Here is an 18,998-nt window from a genome sequence, read left to right as displayed (position 1 = left end):
AAAAAAAAGAAAAAAGTTCCATTGCCGGGAATCGAACCCGGGTCTCCTGGGTGAAAGCCAGATATCCTAACCGCTGGACGACAATGGAATTGTTGTTTGTTATCTCACATCAAAATTATAATATATTTAATCGTAAATATAGCTGAGTATATATGTTTTTCAACAATAACATGAAGCAAATATTTTTTGTAAATGGTAGGAACTTCTTTAGTAAAAACTATTTTTTATTATAGAGCTTCACATTATGTCATCAATCTTTATCTTCATGGTATCATGGAAGAGTTTTGGGTCTCTAATCATGGAGAATAAAAGTTTTAGTACATATCGTCGGAAACCTTTTAGGATAATATATATATATATATATATATATATATATATATATATATATATATATATATATATATATATATATATATATATATATATATATATATATATATATATATATATATATATATTAAACGATTCAGCTCTTAGTAAAACAAATCATATAAGATTAACTTCTGGGATGAAAAAGTTTGATAATACATAGGATATGGTTGTTTTAAGAAAAAGAGTTTTATGTATGTGTTTGTGATTGCTTATTTGAAGTGTTTATTGAGTTAATGCGGTTTAACACTGGTAATAAGGAGTTTTTGAATGTTTTGATAGGAATATTTCATGAGCACTTATTGGCAGAGTTTTTGATAAGTTGATTTATTTTTATGTATTGACTTATTTAAGGAGTTTTAAAGCCAGCTTCCATATTACATGAACTTGTGTATACTATGGTATGTTGTAGACTTGAATTGGATTATGCAGTTAATACGACAAGCATGTTTTGAATGATATAGGAAAAACTTCATTGGAAGCGGTAAGTATAATGTAATACTTGAAGGGAACTACTAACATCTGTCTTGTTTATGATGCTAATACACATAATAATGTCTTGGTTGATTATGCTGACTCGGACCATGATGGTGATATGGTGAAAAGGATATCACTTACACGTTACTTTTTCACTTTATTCATATGTGCGATAATTTGGAAGTCAACATTACATCCTACTAGGTATGAAAGTGGGTCCAAACCCGGACCCGGAAAACCCGGAACCGTTTAACGAGATTTTTTAGAACCGGAAACCGGACCAGTATATAGGAACCGGTTCCGGGTACGGTACCGGGTAAAGTGGGTCTAAAACCGAAGAACCCGGAAATAGGAGGGTACCGGGTAAAGTAGGTCTAGAACCGGGTAAAATGGGTTTAGAACCAGAAAACCCAGATTTTTTTTATTTTTATTATTAATTTTTTTTTTTGTAATTACCTCAATCGCATAATTTTTCAACCGTTATAGAAAAATTAATAAACAAAAAATTACATTTAGGTTATTGACGACATTAATTTTTTTTAAGTAACGTGATATAACAAAGTTGGTTTAATATTACTGTGAAATATGAGTTTTTAGTTATGTGATTGTAATATATATTGGACGTTCATAGGGATGAGTTAATTGTAACATGATTAGAGGTTCTAATTAAAAAAAATAGTTAGAATAACTAAACAACAAAATGAATATATAACCTTTTGTAAAAGACCCACTATAAATAGGCTAAAAGCTTATAGAACTTTAACCCATTAAGCCAACAAAATAAGTTGATAATAAAAATAATAAAACTTTCGATTTCACCCTTTTTGATCAAATACACTATTATAAAGTAAAATTCACTCAAATCAAACACTATAACTTATTACAAAAGTTATTACAGTATAATGTATTTAAAAGATTGCATAAGCTAATTTTTCAAAATTTCCTACAAATGACGAAATCACAATTTCTAAATAAACCATTCTTTAACATATATAGCCAAACTTATAACCATTTATCTAATATTAATATTACATGTAAATTATGGTTCTTACAAATAAAGTTCACCAGAGACGGGAATGAGAGATAGGCTAAGATTTTGTTAGATGAATGTCATGCTTCATATCTGTGAGTTTTCCATTACTTTAATGTTTTCTCTTTTTTTTTTTAATTATGAGGGCTTATATGCAAATTAAGATTATGATAAACAACCATCTCCAATCCTACATTCATTTTCTTTAGATAAAAATGTATAAATAATATTTCATCTTTAACCAACACTATTTTTTATACAAATTTATATACCAAAAATATGTTCCTAGTATATTCATTTTTTAAAACTTATATAGATTATGATAAATTACCCATCAACTTATAAGCTTTTTTACATATTTATTTATATTTCCTATATAAAAACTTTATAAACGTACAAAAATCGGTTTCGGACCATTAAACCCGGTTCCGGGTTTTTTACATATCCGGTTCCAAAAATCGGTTCCGGTTTTTTTACCCCGAGTACCCGGACCCGTTGGACTCGTACCCGAAATACCCGGAACCCGGATAAGACTAAATTTGGAACCCAATACCCGGACCGTTTAAACATTTTCCGGTTATACCGGTTCCGGTTCCGGTTCGGTTTTTCGGTTTTATAACTCATCCCTACATCATACTATTGTCTTATCTACTGTTGAAGCAGAGTACATGTCAATGAATGAAGAAATATAAGAGTCCATATAGTTACACAATCTTGTTCAGAATCTTATAGGTTGAATGTAGAGAAGTCTATCTTGTTTTGTGACAGTCAGAGTATTTTACAAAGCATATTGATATAAGGTTGAATTTTATCAGAGATGTTATGGAGGAAGAAAGGTTCTCTATTCAAAAGATGGATACCAAGGACAACCTGACTAATATGTTAACAAAATCGTTGTCTGAAGAGAAGTTCAAGCATTGCTTGGAATTAGTGGATGTTCACATGAGTTAAGTCCCTTTGGGTCAAACTAACAGGAAGTAGATGACTCTTAGGAATCATTGATGGTTGAATAAAATTCAAGTCAAGGTGGAGATTGTTAATGCATGGCTTGACATTTTGGTGACCCGAATAGATAACCCAACTTAAAGGAAGTTAAGAAACCCAACATCATATTACAATGGTATACATGTTTGGAGTAGGTGTAGGGTCGATAGGACCTAAGCCATACACGATAGACACTTATCCCATGGTGGTGGCGAGGAAAAGCCTCATATGGTATGGACTTGTTTAGTTATTATGGTTTTCCTTATATACGGGCTTGACCCTAAAACTATTAGGGTTTACGTTAAAAATATTTGCAGTTAGGATTCTATTGTAATCACTTCTGAAACTATTTAGTAAGAGAAGAGTTGTTTGATTTATGTCCATAGACATAAGTCACATCGACCGAACTACGTTAAATATTTCTATCGTTTTATTGTTTTATTTTGTTTTCTTATGTATAATAGTCAACCTTCAATCAACATATTGTTACATGATCTAAAGATGATGAGTGTCGGCGTCACACCATCACACAACATAATTTGTCATTTCAACCTCATATCACTCTGCACTCGACATCATTTCATAGGGGTGTTCTCATCACACTGTCACATCAAATTTAATATTTTTAATTTCCTAAAATTATATAATCATACTAAAATAACCAACGATTCATATAAATTTATATAATAAAAAAATCCTTATGTTACGCTGACTTTAAAATGCAAGATTTCGCTCCACCTTAAACTATAGCTTCAAATAATCATTAGAAATATCATTTATAAAGAAAACAAAAACAAGAACAAATAAATGAAACAATATTCTGACAAAGTGGCGAACCAATCATATATGCATGTGCTTACACAGCTCAATCCTACCTACACAACCGCTTCCAGAACGTGCAGCCATTCTCCACCCTACACGTGGCACTCAACAACGGCCAGCATAAATTTATGCCCTATTAAACTTTTTTAATCATAATTAACATCAAAAATCCAGAGTGGCCGTTAACTTTGAAGCAAAAAAAATAAATAAATTACTAATAATTTTGTAATTTAATATTAAATCATGTATCTTTGTTCTCCTCATTATCCCCTCTCTATATATACCTCATAAGATAAGACATTAAACACACAATCAAGGCATTCATTTCAACAAAATTTAGAGTGCTTTGTTTACAAAGTTTTTATTTTTTATTTTTTAGTAAACAAAACAGATTTTTTTCTGAAATTATTAATTTGGAAATGGACTCTGTGAGAAAATATATTTTGATCGTTATTTTGGCTTTGATTTTGTCTTTGTTTGTTCCCTCTATGAATGCTCAATCTCCTGCTCCTGCTCCCTCAAGCGATGGTATGTTTTTGTTTTTTTGTCTTTCTTTCTTGCACTTGTGAATTTATAATTTGGAAAAAAAAAATAGAAAATCCCAACTTCTAAAATAGAATGTCCATTTAGAGGTATTTTTGTAAATTTAGATGCTTATTTTGGATCTAATGGTTTAATGTGTATTTGTTAATAGGGGCAACAATTGATCAAGGGGTGGCTTATGTGCTCATGATGGTTGCTTTGGCCTTGACTTACATCATGCATTAACTCTTCTATTTCTTTTTTAGTTTCCAACAATTTATTGGGTTTATTTTTGACTTTTTTATAGTCAAACTTCATTCTTTGTAATGTAAAGATTCAATATTCTTCCTTCATTCTCTTAGTTTCATTTAATTCTTTGGAATTATTCTCAAATGTACCTTGTACTTATGACACGATTTTTAAAACCTTCAAGATTTGATTCTCTTTTATAAATATTTTCATAATGGAGAAACATAGGACAAGCCGAATCAATCCATTTACTAACATGTATCCACACTTAGTTGCAATGTCATACACAAAGAAAAAGTGATTATCGGTTAGTTAGACTTCAAGGGTACAGAATAACAATAAATATAAACTTGGATAGATTCAAAGATGATGTTTATCAAACACTTTCTGAAAGCTGTAATTTGTCCCTTTTGTCTGAAGTATATGAATTCAAAAGTAGGATAATCCAAGAATAAATCAACCTGAATTACTGACCTAATTTGGATTGAGAAACACAGAATATATGTTACTTGTGTTCTTGAGAGGTAGAGAAATTATGATATAATTCCGAGTATATGAATGTTAAACCCTTTTTCTGAAACCAGAGAAAAGTTCTTATACTTGAAGGAAAAGTGGTTAAAATCCGTTAAACCAAAAAAATGACGCAAAAAACATGGTAGTTATTGGATACAACCATCGCTTACATCATTATGATGTCATCAATGCAAACCCCTTTATAAACATTAAAATAACACTTCATAGAAATTTTAACACAAAACCAACCCCCTTCAAGAACTTGATTGCTCACAAACTCTTTTATTGACACAATATAAAAATGACGTCAAAAGATTCAATAACTCATGTTGATCTTTTGCATAACACGGAAATAGGATTCAATAAAACCAAATCATCAAATGTGATATAGCAAAATCAAGCACCAAACAACATCTCAACACAACATTTCGGTTGCATCAAACATGTAGATTGTAATAAAATCGCCATAAACACTTCTTAAATTGAAAATAAAAAAATGTCATAACTCAAAAGTATAATGACACCATACTTGTTTTGTAAACACAAAAACAACTAATAAGCTACAAGACTATGCTATTCATCAACATGCTTACTTCTCAGATGAGTTTGGGCCCCTCTTCTTTCCAAAACCAACAACTGATATAAAAAAAAAAAATACAATTGTTAGGCATATAAAAACACAATAATATTTCTCACAATTTTCATCACAAAACATAGAGAAAAGACTACATGTGGTAAATTTTTTTATTGGATTGGCATATATACAAACTAAAGATTGTAGAACTGCTTAGGTATTAACAAGATACAAACTAAAAATATCATTAACTTACTAGAAGTTGTTAAGAGTTGCAAAAAGAAATCATCTTGTTTTGAGTACAATAAAAGCAAGAAATGTGCAATAGGTTTCAAAATCAAGTTTCAATCTTGACATCATCAGTTGCTAACTACCGAAATAGCATTGAATTAGGGTTTTAATCACCTTGGTTATCTGAGTGATATTCAAATTTTTAACATTATACAACAGTAATCAATTTCAAAACCCAGATTCTCCTTAGTATTTCTTAGATTAACCATCAAAAAGTAGCTATATTGTGCCAATGGGAACGATGGGATTTAAAGGATGCTAAAAGAAAGGTTACCGGCGGTGACAAAACGGCGGTTGTATTGGATGCGCTTATGAGCACGTCCACGGGGCTGCTTCTTCTTGTCTTGCTTGGCCACCTTCGGCGTTTGGCCTCTAACTTTTCCGGCACGAGCCAACGATCCGTGAACCTTTCCTGTGAACAAGAATCGAAGCAAATAACACGTTGATTACTCGAGTCGTGATCATATTTCAGTTATTAAGCATCAGAAACACATTACACTTACTAAATATCAAGAAATTTGTAAGGAAGCTTACCCATTTTCGGATGTTGAGTTCCGCTGTCTTCTGCCCTCCGCTTCGGCTAGCAATGGCGCACTGAATCAAGAGAGACTGGAGAATTTAGGGTTAGGGAAATTGGGCGAAATTGTTTATATAGTTGGGGGAAGGTATTTGGGCTTATGTGTTAGTTCTTTTTCTTCATATTCTATGGGCTTTCATCTTGGGCTTGTTCAAAGATTTATATGAGCCGGATTAATTTGGTTGAGTATTTTTTTGATATTCAAATAGGATAAAACCGGATTTTATTTTTAGATAATTTGTAGTATTAAATTTTATCTAGATTTTGGTTGGAAATTATTAGATGCGGTATGTAACTAGATTCACATAGGTTACAGGAATATCAAGTATAATAATAGGACAAAATTGTAAAAATGATCACTCTGTTTAATAAAATTATATAACTTTGGTTCAAAAAAGTTTGAAGGTGTATCAATGGCCTAATTTTGAATATTTTTATTGTTTTTGGTCTCTATACATTTAAAAAGATGATCATGCCCTTATAATTTATATTTTTCATTTTTTTTAATTATTGAAATACATAACTTATATTAATTTTTATTTTTATATATTTTTTATTTGTCTTTTCTTTCTCATCAAAACACACACATTTAGTCTTAGTTCATTATGATTTATGAAGTTAATATCAGTTAGTTGTTTACATTAGTCTTAGTTCATTGCGATTTATGAACTGCATGTTCAATCATTGCATATATTTATGAAATGAATACTGAATATACATTTACATTAGTCTTAGTTCATTATGATTCCCGTAACAATAATTGAATATTGACATTCAAATTATTTAACATTATTCAAACTTACTTAAACATGCAAATAAATAACGACATTAGATACAAATTATAAACTTGTATTTACTAAATAATTTAAAACATAATCAATATATTGTGCTACTATTTTCAATTTAGTTAAACACATATAAAACCCACTTACTAAAGAATCTTATTCCTATCCTCCGTTGTTACATTCTAACTCATAAGATTCGGTTAAATATACATTTATTTATGTTAGTGTTTATAAATTATGACATGCAATGGTAACTGATAACTATATTATGTAACTTGTTTCACAACCGGTTAGATGTAACATGTATAATGTAGTTGTATCTCAACAACCGTATATTGGTTATACAACCACCTATTGTATATAACCGGGGGATAATCGTTGGCGTCTTTTATTAAGATACTATGTTATAAGCCATGTAAAACACAGTTAAGTTTTTTTTATAAAAGCAATAAGAAAAAGCAATTATTTAATCATACACATATTAAAATGTAACATCCCGAAATTTCAGAAGTCAATGAAGGGCAAAAGTGTATTTTCGAAGAAGGGACTCAACGAGTAGGTACGCTTACTCGCCGAGTCGGAGCGGGTTTGAGTCGCGAATTAAGTGATCAACTCGCCGAGTCGGAAGCTTGGACTCGACGAGTTGGTGTTGAAGAGAGAAAACCCTAATCCCGGGGGTGGTGCCCTATATAAAGCACTTTAGGACCTCCCCTCAGCCTCATTATTGCCCTTGAGAGTCAGTAAACCCTAGAAATCGTGTGAGCTTCCATTATTAAAGAGAATTGAGCTTTGGATGAGGAATTTTGAGAAGGGGACTTGAAGACCAAGAGGCTAGCATCAAGGGATTGGTGTAGATCCAGAATCTACTTCAGCTTGGGCACATTTCGGAGGTAACAAGTTGTTACCTTGACTCTTTTGCATCTAGATCTATTTCTTGAATGAGATTTGGGGCCATTTTAGCATATTAAGGATCTATTTCGGGTTAGAGGTCTAGATCTGAGGTTGCTACTTCAGATCTAGACTTGTATTGGTCCAGAACCTCATAAAGTATCAGCCCTTGGTTTGTTGGTGAAGCATCCTTGTCTTAAACCTTAGCCCTATAGTGATTTGGGCCTATAGCTCTTTGCTTTCATGTAAAGCTTGCAACTTTACGTGAGAGGCATGCCCTAAGAGAGTGGATCTAAAGTTTGGAGCCCCTGCATGACTCGAAAAGCCTCTGAATGGATTGAGAACTGGAGAGACTCTGCGAGTCACATGGGTGTACTCGACGAGTTGTATGAACATGTGCATGAACTCGGCGAGTTGGAAGAACAACTCGACGAGTCTGTTGAAGATTACCTTGGACTCGGCGAGTCTGTTCTTGGACTCGGCAAGTCTGGTCGCAGGAACCTAACCTCTTCTGGTTAGAGCCCCGAATCAGTAAATCGAGGGGTGACTCTGTGAGTTGAACATGATGGGACTCGGAGGTCGTTGGACTCGACGAGTCTTGGGGTGACTCGACGAGTTGAGTCGGGTACTAAGAATGTTCAGAGTTTAAGGACCCGACAAGTCAATAAGTTAACTCGACGAGTAGGGTCAGTCAGGAAATTTGACTTTGGTCTGGACTTTGACTTTGACCTCCAAGAGTGTTATGGTGATTGATTATTTATGCCAATGGTCCATTGATGGCAATAGGTGTTGGAGTTTTGAGCAGTGCTTCGGGTGTGTGCTTCCGTGGTTCGGTTCTTCATTTCAGGTGAGTTATCCTCACTGTACTCAAGGGTCTAATGCACCAAGGCAGACCCTTTGAATTGTTGTTTAGAGCTTGTTATGTTATGGGGTGATATGATTGCTAGTATCTTGGTAGATAGGATAATGTTAAGAGGATATGCCTTGTCAGCTTAGTATCCTAGAGAAATGGATAGTTAAGTGATGGCTAGTTCTGTTGGATCAGCGCCCTGGTAGTTGGGTAGTGGTTATTTATATACATGTAGTTGGTCTTGCCTTATGTACGCCAATAGGAGGTTACCTGTGGGTTATGTATGTTGAGCGGTAGCAGAGGGTATTCCATCCCGGTAGGATGATAGGGCCCTAGTATGTTGGTTCTATAGAGTATTATGTGGTTGCCTGTTATGTGTGATTGTTTGCTAGTGTGGGGCATTCCAACCCGATGGTTGTGGGCCAGGAGTATTCCATCCCGGTAGGATGATTGGACTCATAGTAGTTTGGCATTCCAACCCGATGGTTGAGGGGCCAGGGGTATTCCATCCTGAGGGATGATTGGACCTATAGTAGTAGTAGTTACCGTAGGTATAGGGAGTGGGGCATTCCAACCCGATGGTTGTGGCCAGGAGTATTCCATCCCGGTAGGATGATTGGACTCATATTACGTTGGCATTCCAACTTGATGGTTGAGGGGCTTGGGGTATTCCATCTTGTGAGATGATTGGACCCATAGTAGTTATTGTTGTACGTATAGGTGTATGGGCATTCCAACCCTATGGTTGAGGGCCAGGGGTATTCCAACCGAAAGGTTGATTGGACCCGTAGTATGTTGTTCCTTGTTGTATGTGTATGATTATGTGTATATGGGTACTTTGGGGGAACTCACTAAGCTTTCGGGCTTACAGTTGTGGTTTATTGTTTCAGGTGCTTCAGGAGATCGTGGCAAGGCGAAGGCGTGATCGTACCGCTCCTCATGTTTTATGTTCTTATGATATGGTTCTAGGAAATACTCCGATGTTTGAAATATTTTGAAAATAAGATGTATGGACTTAATGGTTTTGAATGAAATAAAATATTTAAATTGGTTGAAAATTTTTGGTCGTTACATAAAAAAAATATTTGCATATAGTAAATGATGTATAAAGGTTAATTCATGATCCTCATGTATAACTATTATTAATAAAGGGTTACAAAAATTAAATAATATTATTTAATTTTTGACTATTTATAAAGAAAAAATAGTGAAATATGAAACATTTAAAGAAATATATTATTTTCTATGTGTGAAAATTGGTTCTCATAAACAAATCAACATTATACAATAATAGTCTTTGACTTTTATTTATGGTCATAACAAAAAAATGCAAGTGTAAACATTTGAACTCTCATTTATGACCATTGATTCGTAAGCACTACTGAACTAAAAGTTTGATGTCTGATATTGCCTCAAATTACATACATTGCTTCGTAAACATTAACAACAAATGCAAACATATGCAAGTGGTAAATAATTTACGATGATATTAAAAATACATATATCGGGTGTTCACTTTTTTGTCATGATTTTTCATTCAAATCAAATCTTGAACTTTACATCGGTATCATCACGAAAACATTAAGTTACAAATCACTATGATTACATGAGTAGTACCATCACTTGAATTAAGTAAAAAACATAGTTTTTTCTTGTAAAATATCCTTGCACCACTTGGATTCACGTATCTCTTAAGCATTTCATCAAACATATTGTCAACATCATTTATTGTATTCCAAAAAAACATCATTGGTTACATATTGCTAGGAAACATTGCATTGAATAAAACCATTTGAAACAAAACCATATGACAAATAGGAAAATATTGGATTGTTAGACGAAGCATGACATCAAAAATTAGGAATGATAAAACCATTAACATATTTTAAAATTCTAGGATAGTTAACTTGGTTTATGCCGTGAATTTGCTATTGGAAATAGTTACTGGTGTCGGAGTTTTAATTGGTAATTTACGTCTTTATGTCATTTAGATTTCATGTTTTGGCCATTTATACCCTAATATTTTGGTTCACCTGAAGGCATGAAGTCATTTCTCACTTGGGATCCAGGTTTTGGCAATTTTGACGATTTTACCCCTGAGCAACAAATTATATTAAAGAGAATGAAATCACAAAACAGGAACCAAGAAGAATCAAAGTATAATAATTAAACACACCTACTATAGCATTTCAGTTTGATAAGTCTTCCAAATTATAGCATTGTGCTTTTGTTTCTTCCTGTTATAGAAGTTTAAACTATAAAGATGAACATAAACAAACCAATCTATAAAGATTGAAAAACGTAGGACAATAATATTAAAAATGAAATAGACATGTAAACTATAAAGATGAACAAAAACAAATAGATATTTAAATATTGAAAAATGTAGGATACAAATAAAGGATAAGAATAAAAATAATAAAAAAAATCATACCCCCTATATACATTTATACTATTTTCATTAATTTTATTGACAATTTCGTTTACAAATATGGGTAAAAGTATAGAAATTTCTCAAAATAAAATTTATCATGCAACACAAACACCAACAGGTTCTATCACTTAAGGGCAAAACCTTAAAATTGTTCACACGAAATTCATATAACAATTTCTCAAAATAAAATGACATAAGTTACCTTCACAAGTTTTCACTCCATCACACTAAAACATAATATGACATGCATATTCCCTTTCCCACTAGCTTATTTTAACATCTATCATGTTTATACATTAAAAAGGTAAAATGACTCTGGTCATAACATATTGATAACAAACTGATTCTCTTTATAAATTATTAGGAAACTTATCAAGACAAATTTTGTGATCATTAGCATTAAAATGATAAGTAGCTTTAAGATAAAGCTTATGTTCATAACAATGGACGATCATAACAAATTGATTTTCATGTATAAAGCATTAGGAAATACGTCAGACATTAACCTTCTAGTCTAATAATAGCAACAAACTTAAAAGTATAATGTCGTTATTAACATCAATATAAACACACACATAAACCTCATATTATGAAAAATAAACTTTCTATATGCTACTAATTACCTTTTCGGGAAGCTTTACTCTTTTGCTACTTGTGGTTTCGATGTTACCCACATAAGTTAAATTTTTAAGCTTTTTAAGGGTTTATGCCAAAATCCATCACTATCCTCTCATTTTGTTACAAAATGAAATGAGAAATCGATCAAGAAAAGAGAAAGATGTACAGGAAACCATTACCAGGATAAAGTAAAGAACAATTAAGGATGGATAAATAATATAAAAGGCCGAATTTTGTTTGGATAATTTGTTTTCATCACTATGAATGTTGTTGGAATTTTGGTAAATTATATCAAAAGCAGGGGTAGTAAGGTAAATTGATCAGTAAGATGTAAATGTCACATGTTTGTCGCATTGCAACTGGGAATTGAGTATGTTACTTCCTATTTTCTGAAAAATTCAGTATAATTCACACAATTAGATTAAAGGCAAGGGTAATAAGATATATAATAAGATAACCCTATTTCTCTCTCACACAATGAACACACATTGATACCGCAATGATACCGTAGGTAGATGAAAAATTCCAAACATATAATTACAAAGAATTACTAATTAATTGAATCAAAAGAAAAGTTCTTGAAATTGTAGGCGTCGATAAAAAAGTTCAAGGAACACCTAATTAAGATGAGATTGGATTAATACGTTTAAGAGCAAACCGAGGACATAAAAACTTATAATAGTATAAGGGATGAGAGAAATTAAGAAAGGGGGAAAGGAATTACTAAAATTTTAGAGTGCAAGAAGTGTTTCTTAGACTACAATCAAAGCATTAATGGAAGATTTCTCATTTGCAAAAACACACTGCAAAAGTCTGAGTGTAGCAATAACCTCAATTAAATACATACAGTTGAATAGGTTGCATTAAGAAGAAAAATAAAAACCAAATTCCTTCTCCTTCATTTAAGAACATAATGTATGGAGAATAATTCGAACCTAGAAAATCAAAATTAAATCCAATTAAATTATAAAGCAGAAATTAGTGATGGTGGTTTCCAAATCTAGATTTAGACCCATGAAATTGAAGTACACACATAGTTAAAAGCACAGGCGCACACAGTTAAACACACATAATAGCAGGGACGATTTAAAGATGTATACCTGGTTGTGTTCTTACTAATTCTCATATTCGTCGATGTGGGTGAGTTTGTAGGTTAGTGGAGTGTAGTGGCGGCTGTGGAGAAGGATGGTCAGGGTGGTGATTGTCACGAAGGATGGCAACCCCGTGGCGGAATAAATTATCATATCTATTGAGAGAGAGAGAAAAAAAGAGAGAGAAAGAGAGATTGAAGAAGATGATGCAAATTCTTTTTTAGGTTTGGAAACTGGAAAGATAGATGGGGAATTTGCAAGCCATTATGGTGACAATTGTGGTTGATGTCAACTTTGCTATAAGAGTTGATTCATGGAGGTTTATTTCCCATTTCAATTAGCGTCTAGGTGGAGAAATCCATAAGAACTTCCTAATCGCTTTCAAAATGTTCAATGAAAAAAAACAATTTGAAGGATTAAAGAGAGAAAAGAGAGTTGATTGATAATTGACCCAAAAGAGAGTTGACCATAAATCTCATGAGATTTATGGATTGGTTTGAGTTTTGAATTTGAATAGAATGTTCTAATTGTCAGACTGCTGATTTTACATGATTACAATCAATTCCAATTAATCAGGGATTACAAATTTGATTTGTTCTGTAAATGCTAATGCTAATCAATGTGATTTTATTTAAATCTGAAAGTAAAAATCATAGAAAAATACAAATGTCATTTTTAGATAATATGAGAAAGAAAAATCAAAATTATGAAAAAATGACCTATGCCATAAAGTAACTACTCTTTTATTAAGAATGGTATATTAAATGGCACGATTAGGAGATCAAATAACTTTTGATATATCTTGTCACAATCTCATTCAATTTGCTAAATGTCATTTTATGGTTATTTTGAATTAATTTTTTCCACATGTCATTTTATGAGTTTTTCTATTTTATTAAATTCCACAACATATTTTAATGCAAGAATTGCAATAAATGTAGTAATAAATGGATATTAATCTTCAATCTACTCTAATAAATGATTTTTTTGTCACTTGTCACACTCTTATTTAACTTGTCAAATGTCATTTTGTGGTTATTTTGAATTATTTTTTTTTGCACATGTCATTTTATAAAATTTTCTATTTTTTTTAAATACCATATAATATTTTAATGTAATAATTGCAATAAATGTAGTAATAAATAGATATCAATATCATTAATGAACTTACCTTTTAATTTTAAAATTCTCAAAATTAAAGCTTATTAGTTTTTTTGTTTATTTATTTAAATTATTTGTTTAAATTTGAAACATAAAAAAACATTTCCATTATAATAATTCCTTATTTTTCTTATTTTATTATAAATTCAGAGTTCTTAAATAGTTAAACCTTTATATATATATATATATATATATATATATATATATATATATATATATATATATATATTAAATTAATACATGGATCTCACAACTAGTTTCACTAATAAACTTACATTTTAATTTCAAAATTTCATAAATTAAAGCTTATTAGTTTCTTTTCTTTATTTAAATTATTTGTTTGAATTTAAAAGATAAAAAACATTTCCATTATAATAAATCATTATTTTTCTTATTTTCTTATAAATTTAAAATTCTCAAATATTTTGACATTTATATTTAACTTTTTTTTTTTAAATTAACTTATATAATACATGGGTCTTACAACTAGTCTACTCTAATAAATAAATATTTTTTTGTCATATGTCATGCTTTCATTCATTTTGTCATATGTCATGTTTTCATTCATTTTGCCATATGTCATTTTATGGTTATTTTAAATTAGTATTTTTTTTCCACATATTATTTTATGTTTTTTTTTTCATTTTATTAAATTCCACATATTATTTAAATGTAATAATAAATGCATACCAATTTCATTAATCAACTTTCCTTTTAATTTCAAAATTTCAAAATTAAAACCTCATTAGTTTTCTTTGTTTATTTATCCAAATTGTTTGTTTAAATTTAAAAGAAAAAAAATACTTTAACTTTAATAATTCAATATTTTTCTTATACATTTAAACTTTATAAAATTTTAGAATTTCATATGTTTTTAAAAAATATATATATAATACATGAGTTTTACACCTAATGAAAATAATATAAGCCAATTACCGATAATAAAACCATGAACCTTATTTAACAAATAACATTGTTTTCACATATAGCACACTAGTTCTTTATAAGCAAACAATATACATTTTTAATAAAATCTTTCGTTGATATTTACAATATACAACAAAGTCATAATAAACAAAATATAAAATCTCAAGCACAATAATTACTACAAAGCCTACATAGCAAAAACATAGCGAAATATGATTTATGAAAATGCAAATTCTTTCATGGAAAAAACATAACGAAATACTATTACTAAACAGATGTCCATAATAGCTTCATATATTATTTCCAAAATTTGTTACACCAACTCAGAATTAATCTATCCAACTTCCTTAGAGTCATGGGATATCTGTCTTTGTATATATACCCATGCAAATAAATATTTTTTTGTTATCCGACAAAGGAGATGGTTTTGTATAGATACCAAATGCAAAAATACTTAAGACCTAATGGTGTCTCCATCTTTCACTTTTCACTTTTCATGTGTCACGTCAATGCTTATTTTTTCCTTGTTCTTTTACTCTTCAAAACTCAGGAAATTGTGACATTTCACTTCTTCACATATTTTTATTTTATTTTAAAAATATATTTTATACAAATATTATACTTTTTTTATAGGGAATTAATAGCCATAAGTTTTAATATATATATTTTTTTATTATATATATAATTTAATAAAAACAAAAGAAAAACAAATTAAAACCAATTTATAGCAATTGCCAATCATGAAAAGAGATAAGGAGTGGGAAAAGGAAATCTCCCCTTGCTAAACCACACCAACGTGTGTTTTCCTAAGTGTGGTTCACACAACCGCAATGTATCGTATCTTATATACCGTTCAAACTAATAAGTACTTTGTAACACCGTGAATTTCCAAATAATTTTTCGCAAAGTATAAAAACATTTTTTATTTAATTTTCATAAAACATCAAGTTTAAAATTCCAATCCACATCATACAAAATCCCAAGATCATATATCATAAAAATATCATGCGTGTGTATAGATCAAGCCGGCGCCTTCCCACGGTCATCACTAGTACCTGAAACAAACAACACTAACACTGTAAGCACAAAGCTTAGTGAGTTCCCCAAAATACCACACATAACACATATTAGCCACTCGAGGCTATAACTCTGTGGGTCCGTGCACCCAAACTCTGTGAACCCTCAGGTTCTAACTCTGGGAACCTTCCGGTTCCAACTCTATAAGCATGCACAACATAAATCACATAGACATCATGCAGTATAACACATGGCATACACATAACATACACATACTCTGTCACATAACTCTGATTACCTACTCAGGTTAAAGTATAGTGAGAAGACTCACCTCGTATATCTCGATAACTCGCGAATCCTGGAAATCACTCGTGCTTGATCCTCCGAGCTATAATCCTCCTATAACATCATATATCTCTAATTAACACTTTTACCACTAAGGTTGACTACCCCTATCAAGTCAGCACTGGTCAACGGTCAACGGTCAACTTTGACCGGACTCGGCGAGTGCACTAGAGCGACTCGTCGAGTCTAAACGTTTTCACCAACTCTCTAGGATTCTCTTTTGACACGTCGAGTACGCCCCTGACTCGACGAGTTCCACCTGGCATGAATCGCAGGGCCACCACGACTCAACTCGGCGAGTTCCAGTTCGACTCAGTCCACCTGTCAACCCTCTCTAACTCTCCCTGACTCACTGAGTTATCCCATAACTCGGCAGGATCACTCGCTGAGTGGTCAAGGACAATCTTCATGCTACTCGCCGAGTCTGTTCTTCGGACTCGGCGAGTCCATGCCATGCATCAACTCAAACTTGCTTCTGAGGTCAGATCCGCTCCAACAACTCATAGATCTGGCCCTCCTAAGCTCATTCATCACATAAAGTCACAGTCTTGGCTACCATGCAACACCTACAAGGCTCTTTTTGAACAAATGACCTCTAAGATGGCAACCCTAGTCTCCATCCCAAATGGGAGGACATAAAGCATGGCATTAGGGACTCTCTGGACCTGCTAAGGTCCAGATCTAGGCACCATACCCCCATGGGACCTCTCACACTTCAAGTACAAGGCAAACAAGGCATGAAGAAACCCTAGATCTAACCATATCAACCAAAAACACAGAAATAAGCTCTGAATGATACCTCAAGAAGCTCCCCTGACGAAATGGAAGTAGATCCAAGCTCCCCAACTCTTCTAGCTTGACTTTCCCCTTCCTTTCTTGCAACTACACACAAATTTGGTGAATAATGGCCTCTTATCTCACTCACAAGAATTCTCAGCTGCTTTGGTGCTCTCAAGATCAAGGTAGCCGCAATGAAGGGCCATAAGGTCCTTTAAATAGGGCTTAGGACCGGGGAATTAGGGTTTCATTAAACAGCACGGACTCGCTGAGTCCAGACACGAACCCGCGTCTAGAACCGCGATCCTACTCGGCGAGTTTGAGCTCCAACTCGCCGAGTCCCCTCACAAAACACCAAAAATTATATGATTAAAAGATACCTGGAAATTCCGGGCTGTTACAATTCTCCCCCACTAGAACTAGACTTCGCCCTCGAAGTCTCGCTCTACAAATAGCTTTGGATGCTGCTCACGCATCTCACGCTCCGGCTCCCAGGTCATCTCTGATCCCTTCCGATGCTGCCACTGAACCAACACCAGGGGTACCTCCTTGTTCCTCAAAAACTTGATCTTCTGATCTCTGATGGCCACTGGTCTCTCGGCATAATTCAGGCTCGCATCCACCTGAATATCCTCTAATGGTACCACTGCCGACTCATCGGCTATACACTTCCTCAGCTGCGACACATGAAAAGTGCCGTGAATCTGCCCCAACTCTGCTGGCAAATCCAAACGATAGGCTACCCGGCCTACCCTCGCGATCACGCGGAAAGGACCAATATATCGGGGACCCAACTTGCCCCTTTTCCTGAATCGAATCACTCCTTTCCAAGGAGAGACCTTCAGGAGTATAAGGTCGCCGACCTGAAACTCAAGCTCGGACCGACGTCTGTCTGCATAACTCTTCTGTCGGCTCTGAGCGGTCAACAACCTCTGTCTGACCTACTGGATCTGCTCTGTCGTCTGAAGCGCGATCTCTGTACTGCCCATCACCCTCTGTCCAACCTCTCCCCAACAAATGGGGGTCCGACACCTCCTCCCATACAACAGCTCAAAGGGTGGCATACCAATGCTCGAATGATGGCTGTTATTGTAGGAAAACTCTGCCAAGGGTAAATACGCATCCCAGCTACCCCCGAAATCCAACACACATGCTCGGAGCATGTCCTCAAGCGTCTGAATCGTCCGCTCACTCTGACCGTCTGTCTGGGGATGATATGCGGTACTAAAATGCAGTCTAGTACCCAACTCCTCATGAAACTTCTTCCAGAATCTGGAAGTGAAACGCACATCACGGTCTAAAACAATCGAGATCGGCACCCCATGCTGTGATATCACTTCCCTCACATATACCTCCGCCAATTTCTCTGCTGAAACACTCTCGCTGATAGCAAGGAAATGAGCACTCTTCGTCAACCTGTCCACAATCACCCAAATTGCATCAACTCCCCTGGTAGTCCTTGGCAATTTGGTGATGAAATCCATAGTGATCTGTTCCCACTTCCATTCAGGAACCTCCAATGGCTGCAACTTACCATGCGGCCTCTGGTGCTCGGCCTTAACCCTACGGCAGGTCAAGCACCTCTCAACAAACCACGCGACATCCCTTTTCATACAGGGCCACCAATACTCCTTTCTCAAATCCAAATACATCTTAGTGGCTCCCGGATGGATCGAAAATTTCGACCGATGAGCCTC

General features: G+C 33.5%; 1 protein-coding gene, 2 long non-coding RNA genes and 1 other non-coding gene across 4 annotated transcripts; 1 reads left to right on the top strand and 3 right to left on the bottom strand.

Moving 5' to 3' along the window:
• Positions 1 to 16: 16 nt before the first annotated feature.
• TRNAE-UUC (transfer RNA glutamic acid (anticodon UUC)) lies at positions 17 to 88 on the bottom strand. Its single transcript has one exon. It is a non-coding gene; the product is annotated as a tRNA-Glu (tRNA).
• Positions 89 to 3,568: 3,480 nt separating this feature from the next.
• LOC122195042 (uncharacterized) lies at positions 3,569 to 4,659 on the top strand. The gene is made up of 2 exons (XR_006184971.1): positions 3,569 to 4,210; positions 4,377 to 4,659. It is a non-coding gene; the product is annotated as an uncharacterized LOC122195042 (long non-coding RNA).
• A 670-nt stretch (positions 4,660 to 5,329) lies between these two features.
• LOC111883894 (40S ribosomal protein S30) lies at positions 5,330 to 6,522 on the bottom strand. The gene is made up of 3 exons (XM_023880226.3): positions 6,366 to 6,522; positions 6,106 to 6,243; positions 5,330 to 5,602 (listed from the first exon to the last, which is right to left on the bottom strand). Exons 1-3 carry the CDS (start codon positions 6,367 to 6,369, stop codon positions 5,556 to 5,558), a joined length of 189 nt encoding a protein of 62 aa, XP_023735994.1. The 5' UTR covers positions 6,370 to 6,522; the 3' UTR covers positions 5,330 to 5,555.
• A 3,911-nt stretch (positions 6,523 to 10,433) lies between these two features.
• Positions 10,434 to 13,536, bottom strand: LOC111883907 (uncharacterized). The gene is made up of 3 exons (XR_002847535.3): positions 13,084 to 13,536; positions 11,108 to 11,168; positions 10,434 to 11,027 (listed from the first exon to the last, which is right to left on the bottom strand). It is a non-coding gene; the product is annotated as an uncharacterized LOC111883907 (long non-coding RNA).
• Positions 13,537 to 18,998: the final 5,462 nt, after the last annotated feature.

This window comes from Lactuca sativa, chromosome 7, assembly GCF_002870075.4.
Source record: "Lactuca sativa cultivar Salinas chromosome 7, Lsat_Salinas_v11, whole genome shotgun sequence".
Taxonomy (NCBI): Eukaryota; Viridiplantae; Streptophyta; class Magnoliopsida; order Asterales; family Asteraceae; genus Lactuca; species Lactuca sativa.
This window is presented reverse-complemented; position numbering and strand designations above follow the sequence as displayed.